Consider the following 10211-nt stretch of genomic DNA (forward strand, 5'->3'; position numbering starts at 1 on the left):
AAAGCAGACAAACAAAAGAGAAAAGCTGAATTGGAAGCACATATTAGGGGAGATGATTTCTATGATGAGGATGAAAGGGGAGATTTTGTAGATCTTTGAGATGATGACTTTGATTCTGATCCAGAGATGACCAGGGCTAGACAAGCAAGTATTCTTTCACAACAACAATGAGATGAAAAACAACAATTTAGACGAGATGTTGCAGGTCATGGATCACAATACGATGCAGGTGGTAGTTCTGGTGCAGGGGTAGTGGTTAAAGAATGCCAAAAGGGTCAGGTATTGCTAATGTTTTTCGTCGATCACAATCCGTGCATGAAACTGGTGGGAGTGAACGTAATTGGATTAAGCCCAATGCTCCTGAAGCAAGGTTGAGGGCAATGGATGTAGAACTCCAAAAGAGCAAGAGTACAAAGCAGCGAAAAATCTCTACAATGAATTTACAGAAGTTAAGAGAGAGATTGGGACGGGCAGTGTCCAAGTTTATACTCTATAATCGTATTCCATTCAATACAGTTGATTCAGAGTATACACAACTCAGGCTTGATGTTGCTGCTGAAGTAGGGCCAGGAGTAAAGGGTCCTAGTGCTTATGAAGTTTCTGAAGTATATTTGGGCATGAAGCATAATGAAATGACAGAATGGATAGGATCATTCAAGGTAATTTGGGTAGAGAGAGGTGTATTAATCATGTGTGATGATTGGAGCAATCTAACTCGGCAACACATCATCAACTTTTTAGTGTATTGCAATAGATGTACTAGATTTCACAAATCAATTGATGCCTCTAATATTATTAGTAGGATTGCTGAATATTATTTTGGGTTGTTAGATAAAGTTGTTGATGAAATTGGAGAACAATACGTTATTCAAGTGGTAACTGATAATGAACCTGCACTGAAAGCTGCCGGTAAAATGTTAATAAGAAAAAGAAAGCATTTATATTGGACAGCTTGTTCAGCACATTGTATCGATCTCATGCTAAAAGACATAGCCAATAAGAAAAGTGTAGCAAAGGTGATTGAAGATGGTAAAACTATCACCAATTTCATTTATAATAGTGGATGGGTGTTGGGTTTAATGAGAAAATTCACTGGAGATAGAGATTTGATTCGATCTGCTATCACTGGATTTGCTACAAATTTTATTGTCATTGAGAGTATTGTTAGATATAAACAAGAATTGAGAGCTATGTTTAATAGTGATGAGTGGAAGAATTCTAGATGCGGGATGGCAAAGACTGGGCAGCCTTACAATGTGAAAAAAATTATTTTGGGAAAGGAGTTTTGGCAGAAAGCAACAGAGCTTTGTAAAGTTCATGAACCCCTGGTCAGAGTATTGAGATTGGTTGATGGAGATGAGAAGCCCACAATGGGTTTCATATATGAAGCTATAGATAGAGCAAAGTTGACAATTAAAAGAGATTGTCGCTACTACACTGAGTATTGAAAAATTATTGATACTCGATGGTCTTTTCAATTGCATCAAGATTTGCATGCGGCTGGTAAGTGTGACGATTTCAATTATAAAATGTATATTTATTTACAATTATTAATTGTCTTCTTGTTTTTTAACGGTATTTTTTAAATCCTCAATTCCAATATGGTGTTACTTCATCCAATGAAATGATAAGAGAAATGATGGATGGACTTAAAAAAGTAATTATCAGACTGGAGCCTAATATGGATGCTCAAGTGAAAACAACAAATCAAGTACGTACCAATTATTTAAATTTTAATAGTAATAATCTACTTTTGCAAATGTTACTTGTAATGATTGTCCAAATTGTAGTTGTTGCTATTTCGAGATAAACATGAAACTTTTGGCATTCATTTAATACAAAGAGTATGGAAACAATCAAATTCAGGTTTTATTTTCAAAATTACAAATTTACAATATATAAATACTTAAATAATTTTCTATCATATTTTGACTTATGTCTAATGTAATGTAATTTTGTGCAACTGAGTGGTGGATTATTCATGGCAGTTGTGCTCCTGAACTTCAAAAAATCGCTGTGAAAGTATTAAGTCAAACCACCACATCATCTCATTGTGAATATAATTGGAGTACTTTTAGTCTCATCCATACGAAGACGAGGAATAGATTGAAATATAAGAAAATTCAAAGATTAGTCTTCATCACCTACAACATGAGATTAAAATTGAGAGACGTTAAAAGAAGCAGCCAAGAGGAGATTGATAGGAGTTTTAATCCTATTAACTTGGATTACATATTTGAAGAAGATGATCCAATAAGTCCATGGATAGAAGAAAGGGAAAATCCTTTATTAGATTGTGTGGATAATTCTGAATGGCTAGATTTGGTCTCAGATGATGGTGGTGGTGGCGGCGACAACAGCAATGGCGATGGCAGTGATGGAAACGATGGTAGTGGCACCCATAGATATCAAGCTCGACGCACTTCTCAGAGCTCAACTCCTACTCCAACTCAAAGTGATAATAGTGGTGGTTTAACACCATCTGATGGAGAAGGTGATGATGGTGATGGTGAAGGCACTTCTCACGGTGACGGTGGTGGTGGTGGCGGTGACGACAATGGTGATGACGACGGTGATGGTACTAGTTTTGGTGCAAGAAGTGAAGATTTTATTGGAGGATTTGGATTATGTGATGTTGGGGAATATTATGATATTGGAGAATCTATTGCACCTTTACCCCAACTACCTAGGAGGTTTCGTGGTAATGATACACGTAGGGATGAAAGAAGAATAAAAAGTAGAGAACAACAGTTTGATTTATCTGATAGTAGTCATAGCTATCCATATCACCCTTACCCATCCTATACCCACCTCAACAAAATTATCCTTGGCCTCCTCAACAACATGGTCCTCCAGGATACGGTTTGTCAAATTATCAACAAGTCCAAGAAGAGTATATTGATCCTTTTCAGCCAAGGTATCCATTTGCTCTCCCAATGCACGAAACAGAAAGGGATGACATGATGAGCACATTTACTTATATATTTCCTACTGGATGGGGTGAAGGTAGTAGCAATCAAGCTTAACAATCTAATTCTCAAGATGCACCACGTCACTCATTTTGGTGGGGTGAAGGAGCAGCAACAATCAAGTTCAACAATTTGAATCCCAAGATGCACCACGTCACTCATTTTGGTGGTAACATTATGTAATTTTAGTAGTAACATTATGTAAAATGTATTCTTTGTTATTTGTGATTTGTGCTATGATGTTATGTACTTGGTCAAGTTCTTCCATTAAGAATGTATACTTTTTAAAAACTATTTGAGTTAAAATATACATATGCTTCCACAAGTATAATAATTAAAAATAATTTTATACATCTAAGTCCATAAAAGAAATTTTTGCCACAAGTGTAATATAGATTTATGACATATAAAGTCATTAATTATTGAAATAAAATGTAAAAAAATTCATTTTCTAGTGATTTAAAAATATGAAATATATTAGATCATACTTAAAAATTATAAAAAATTTATCAAAATTTATTTTAAAACCCAATAAATATGATTCTAAAAAAAAATATATACATATCGGTAAATTTTTTGTAAATTGTGTAAAAAATAAAAAAATTCACAGTTCCGGTGACCGTAACCATTACGCTATGGCCTTTAAATCCCGCAACCGCAACTGCGCCACCGCCACGTTACAGCGACTGCAACCATTTTTCAAAACCTTGTCCATCACACAGCATCAGCATGGATTTTAGAGGGTCAGACAGCCTAAGCTTATCATAAAAGATTAAAGAATGTTTAGAAGTCTATGATTATAAACTAATACAAATTCCATAATTCACTTGAATAAATTTTATTGCTCCCCTAATAATAATATAGAAAGAAGACCCATCAATAACAAGTCGTCGAATGGCTGTTAATTGTTGACACACCGTATCCTTAGGTAGCTTCCAAGTCTTTTCTGTGCACTTTACTTGGGAACAATCCAATCGCCTTTCCTTAACACGGTTTTCTTTTCTGCAACTCAAATCGTTTACCAAAGCTCACATATTTCTCAGCTCACTCTTTCTTCTCTATCTTCTAGGTTTCTCATCTTGATTTCCCCTTTCAGGTACTCTCTAACTTCGTCCTTTCAACTGTTCTATGTTTCCTTCTCTCTGTTCTCTTTGCAATTAAACCATTATTTTTCTCTAATTACTGTACTTTTTGAACTTGAGTCTAAATCTAGGGTTTTCCTTGTTTTGTGTTGCCGTTATGCATTCTTTAAATTGCATGATCTACTACTGTTCAAGACATATATATGTGTCTTGGTGAGTGAAATTTGGAACAACTTGGGTCTGAATCTATGATTTGGCTTGTGTTGGGTTGCCCTTATGCATCAAGATTGCATTCTTATAATTGCAGGATCTACTTTTCGAGATATATGTGTTAGTGATTGAAATTCGGAATACTTGGAAATTCAAAGGCTAAAATTTTGTCAGTTTAAGCTGAAAATTCACATAGGAAGATTTTGGGTATACCCTTTATAGTAGAGGTGATAACTTAAATTTTGACATGGACCAAGTTTGGGTGGCCTAGAGTAGAGGTGATAGAGAGATCAGAGATGAGACAGGAGATGAACCTGTGTACATAGACTTAGGGCACTAGGACACTTAGCTCTGATGAAAATTTAGAATTTTGCAGGCATCTAACTCAAATTGACAATAAGTGGAGAGACCTTTAGATTATTTGGATCAAGTTTAGGTGGCTTATATAGAGAGAGACAATGTGAGACAAGCATAGGCTGAATCAACATACAAAAACTCGAGAGCATTTTCTAGGACTAATTTCACATTTTGTTAGAACTTAATTTATTAGAACTCTAGGTCCTTTGATGTTACCGGTTAAGCGGTAGTTGTGAAAAGTAATATATTATTGATAAATAATCATCAACTAATTAATTTTATTTATTTGACTATTGAAGAATATTGGTGTGTTAAATATGGTACTACAAACCTCATATTCATTCATGCATGAAATATTAACATACTTATTGGTCCTAGCAATACTGGTTATGTTCTTCAATTTTCTGTCTATAATTCCACCTACTGAAACTAATTCTGAAAGTTTGAATAGCGTGCTTTAGTTATTATATGTTATGGATGATTATGTATCCTCTAATTCCAATATAATATTTGGTATTTTATTTACTTAAGTAATTTCTTCACTCAAATATTAGGTTTGTAAAACTTCGTTGATTATTTGTTAAAGACTTTTTCTTGAAGTTTTATTACGTTACGTGTTCTGGTAATTGGTGTGCTAATCACCACACTGCCATTCTTTACGTTAGATTGTTCAATGTTGATGGAATTCTTAACATTTTTTACAATAGGTAGTCTTGTAGATGCAAACTTCCTACAGAGCATAATATATGGATGTTCATTGTTGAGTGCCCTGAGTGGCTAAACTATCACAATCACCTTGATGAAATTGTCCAGACTTTCACAAAATAGATGGAAACATTGCACTCTCTAGAGGACGATGTTAACGCACAATTGGTAAATGAAGAGTTAAATCCTAGAAAGAAGTGAAAGAGAGAAGTTGCCATTTGGTTGAAAATTGTACAACATAAAAAGAGTTACAAAGCATAGAACAAAACTATAGAGAAATGAACTTTTTAATGCGTGCATGGTGGGGAAGCCGGGTTCAAAAGAATATACTAGAGGTGGTTTTGCTTTGTCAACATGGACGATTTTCGGATACTAGAAGTTTTTGCTTTGTCAACGTGGACGATTTATAATACCTCACTCATTGGAGTTATTAGTTAAACTTGTTTCTAGGTTTACTGCTAAATCACATTTTAATCACATTGTAAAGAATTGATTAGCATTGGACATGGATGAAAACTTATTCAATCTTGGTTGACTGGCCTGGTAATTAGTTTTGAGCAAGCATTGTTTGAATGTTAAGTTGTGCATAGCTAAGTTAAACTTAGCAGACACCACAATGTTGTTGGCCAACAACCTCTAACCACAGCAACTGATGATCACTTCGACCAGCACTTCCACCTAATCCCACAATGAGTATACATATAACGGAGCTCAAGAATACACTAAGAAACTCTCTCCATTATATTATCAACAAACTCAAACTCAAATAAATATAAATAACAAATACCTAGCATTCAAACATCAATACAAAACACTTTTAATACTCTCACTACACACTATTTGGATTGGTGAGTTTTTCACCACACCACCCTTTCTCTGCTACCATACTTTTATCTCATTTATATCCATCTATATTTCAAATGAAGTGTTGCAAGATTTATATAATTTTCCACTTCTTTAATGGATGGCTAGGATCAACTTAATCCAAGGTCATCATTAGTCTTCTAGAATATTTAAAATTTTCTAAACAATTATAGTACATAGTTGAGTTTTCTATGCTTTTCTAGAATACTCTAAAACTTTTCAGATTCTTCAATACTTTTTTTGTAATGTTCTATTAAGTTCCATATTATTCTAGAATGTTCTAGAAAAACATTTTTGAAATTTTCTCCTTAAATTTTAGAATGATGTAGAAGACTTTACATTGTTTGTCTTGAATCCCAACATCCTCGGCCTCGGTGACCTCTTTTGGCTACCACCCACACTTGTTGACAACCTACCTCTTACCAACACCTCCGACGAGTGATTTGCATAGGACTCTACTTCTTTGCATATAAAACGAAGCTAGAACAAAAGCTACCATGAGAATAAACCAAATTTAAAAGGTTCAAATAAGATGAAAATAAATTATTTTTATTGCAGAAATTTGCTTATTTTCATCTTATTTGATTTTTTTCTAAAACTAATTCCCTTTGATCAACAACACAATACAATTATTTTTTTGTGAAAAGAATTGTAGGTCCCACATTAATGAGTCCGTTTTAGTATTCATAATCCCTCTCACAAAATAATTTATGGGACAATATTCTTAACTGGGGATAACCTTAAAATTTTGAAATTTGAACAAATTTTTTTTTTCCTTCAAAATTAGGGTTTTGCTCATTCCTAAGCCAATCTTTTGTAGGTAGTGTAGCAGGATTTGTTCATTTGATGGTGTCTGTATATTCTGGTGGTGATGTATATCCATTATGGATATATTTATCAAAAAAACAAAAAATGTATATCCGTTATGGATATGTGATTCATGAATAATAGTATGATTCGTGCATTTCGGTTTGTTTTGGTAATTCAGCTAAACATTACTTTTTTTAATTTTTTTTAATTTTTTTTTTTAAATCATATCATCTTTTTATTTTTTTACATATTTTTTTTAAAAAATATAAAAAATAATTTTTAAAGTACTTTCCAAAACATGCACTCGCGCAGCTCAATCCATCCATTTAAACGCAGCAAGGTTTACACATCCAACTGTAACTGACACGTGGCATTCATCCACAAAATAATCATAAAAACAGAGCAGGTTGCCCTCTGCAAATACGTGATCGTATATATCTATTAACTAACAGCAATGCTAGATATCATGAAAAGTCTTTCATGAAAATGATCATGAAATATTTGTGACTTTTGGATTACACTTAGAATAAAACTCCACACACTAATCAAGGTAATCTAACAGTCACAAATCTTTCATGATCATTTCCATAAAAAACTTTTCATGATCCGTAACATTTCTCATTAACTAATTCACAGACCAAACACGTGTCAACCATCAGATGGTTAGAGTTATATCTATGAACCCACAAACTGCTCGACCATTACCAGCAATGCCACCCATTTAAAACCTCCCCATACCATGCTATCATTACCACACTACCACAGAACCAGCACTACATAGGACTATTAGGCATGGTTTGTTTCTGCTTCTTAGTTGATCAAAAGAGGAGGATGAGGAGAAGCAAGCCAGCGGCAGGGATGTGTTCGCGGTGCGGTGGAGCAAGCGTGGCAGACATGAAAACCGCCGCAAGGTTCTGTTGCGTCCCATTCTACTGGAAATCTTGGAAAGTTATTGTATGTACTTTCCGTGGAGCTATTCTTAAATCTTACAACAAATAAAAAAATTATTCTTGGTTTTAATTTTTTGAATTTAATTTTCTGAAAATTAAATTTTTTATTTTTCGTATTTTTTTTGTTTTTATTAAATATTTTAAATTTTAAGTTATTTTTTTTTATTTTTTTTAAATGTATCTTACGTAGATGTATTTAAAAAGTAAAATATTTATGAAAAAATTATTTAAAAAAATAATAAATACACAAAAATATAAAAAACATATTAAATTTTCGTATTTTTTTTTATTTAGTGAATTTTTTTTTAAAATCATAAAAATTATACTTTTTAAGTGTATTTATGTTTGATGTGTCTAAAAATTAAAAAAATTGTTTAAAATATTAAAGAAATTCAGTGGGAAAAAAAAAACAGAAAATATAAATATAAATTTTTTTGAAAGGTGAATTTTGAAAAACAAAATCAAGCCGAGTGAATAATTTTAGGATACAGGAATATCTCCCTTTGTATGTATTAATCTTAGCACAGAAAAACCTTTAGATTCTAAGGCGTGGGCGTGGCACATCAATCTCTCTTTGTATGTACCTAATAAAATTTGATAATGAAAGTTTTACCTTTTGTATTATCAAGTTTCCTCCATTAAAATAAGTTATAACCTTTGTACTCTCTCTCTCTCTCTCTCTAAAAACTTCCACTCCCGAGCCTCACTTTTGGCCAGCCGATCGCCGCCTTTGGCTATGGCGGTCGGCTGGCCCAGCTCTCTTGTGAGTTTGTGTGCTGGTTTTTGTTTCTAATAAACTTGATTCCCACATTTTCTTTCCACTTAGGTGTCCTTTCTCTTGGTTCATCAGGGGGAGCCCCGGTTTGTTTGTTTTGTATCAACAGGGGGTGTTTATATTGCTTCAACAGGGGGTTGTTTTGTATCAACAAGGTGCTTGGTTTAAGGATCAAAACAGAGTAGAAGGAGGTCGGTTTTGGACCGGAATAGAGGTTGGTCAGATCTGGTTGGATTTTCATTCGGGCACTCTTCTGCGAGTGGGAGTTTGAGGGTTGAGCTCGGGTTCGGATCTTTGGAGTCTGCTTTGGTGCTTTGCTTGGGGGGAACTAGGGTGTTGAAGTTGATCCAGATCTGTCTTAGATTTCAGTCGTGCGCTCCTTCTCGAGAGGGAGTTTGAGGGGTGATGTTCATCCGGATGTATGGTAGTGTCATCGGGAGTGGGTATGTTTGAAGTTTGGATTGGGAGTGGGCGTGTTGTTCGTATGGTGGAGTTTTTATCCAGCCATTGAGCTGTTGGATATGGAGTTTTTCCGGCCACAGAACTGTCTCGGTAGAGTGTTGTCAGGAGTGGGTGAGCTTGCAATTAGAGCGGCAGAGGTGGGTTTGGAAATCCAATGGTTGGAGGTGTTTCCGGCCATAGTTCCAGTCAAGGGAGATTGGTTTCCGGTCAAGAGAGCTGGAGTCTTTCCAGCCATGGAGATGTCCTCGGCACTGGCAGGAGCAGAGGAGCATGCACAGAAGCGTGCAGGAGCGGAGGTGCGTGCAGCAGGGGGGCGTTGTAGCAGGTAGGCGTTGGAAGTTGGAGCGGCTTAGGTGTGATGTTTGTAGTTTCAAAAATAACAGGTGGGTGGTAGCTTGCTTATGGAACAACATAGGTGTGTAGCTTAGGCGTGGCAACAAAGGCCTGGAGTGCAACAGCATTGGGAGTGCAGCAGATGTTGAAATTTTTTGGGTTACCACCTTGGGTGTTAGAATAGGTTATCTTAGTAGTTTGGGTGTTTTGGTGGATTGAATTTGTGGAATCATGTATTTTATTTTTTGTTAAGTTCTTCTTAACGTTTTTTTGTTTAAAAAAAAAATCGTGAGGCGAAGGGGTTGGTTGTATGATTGTGAGTAGCAGTAGTAGGGGTATTTTGTACCTTCCGAATCTCTCTCAGTGTTTCTCATCTTCCTGTACCTTTAATTTCATGTTGATTAATGAAATTTTTCTTTGCTGATCAAAAAAAAAAAAAAAAGTTTCCTCCATTAATTCTTACCATGAGATTTTTTTTTAATTGACAGAAAGGAAGTAATATTTTATTAATAAAAAACATTACAAGCGGGGAGAGAAGAAAATATATTTTTAAATTTTTTTTATTAAAGTGACACCAAACATACAATAAAATCTTTTATAGCACTCATATGTGCACAATTCATTTATGGACATTACTGTACAAATTTAAAAATCAAACTCAATTTTTAAATTTTATAACATGATAATCAATTAG

At 34.6% G+C, this 10211-nt stretch overlaps 1 protein-coding gene across 1 annotated transcript; it reads left to right on the forward strand.

Annotated features, from left to right (window-relative positions):
• Positions 1 to 263: 263 nt before the first annotated feature.
• Positions 264 to 1448, forward strand: LOC114259587 (uncharacterized). The gene has a single exon (XM_082885849.1). It carries the CDS (start codon positions 264 to 266, stop codon positions 1446 to 1448), a length of 1185 nt encoding a protein of 394 aa, XP_082741975.1.
• Positions 1449 to 10211: the final 8763 nt, after the last annotated feature.

Source organism: Camellia sinensis, chromosome 8 (genome assembly GCF_055761805.1).
Source record: "Camellia sinensis isolate YWXY chromosome 8, ASM5576180v1, whole genome shotgun sequence".
In the NCBI taxonomy this organism is placed as follows: Eukaryota; Viridiplantae; Streptophyta; class Magnoliopsida; order Ericales; family Theaceae; genus Camellia; species Camellia sinensis.

What these genes read in the sequence shown, in the direction of transcription:
- LOC114259587 (XM_082885849.1), top strand. Translation starts at nt 264, where the DNA reads ATGCCAAAAGGGTCAGGTATTGCTAATGTTTTTCGTCGATCACAATCC.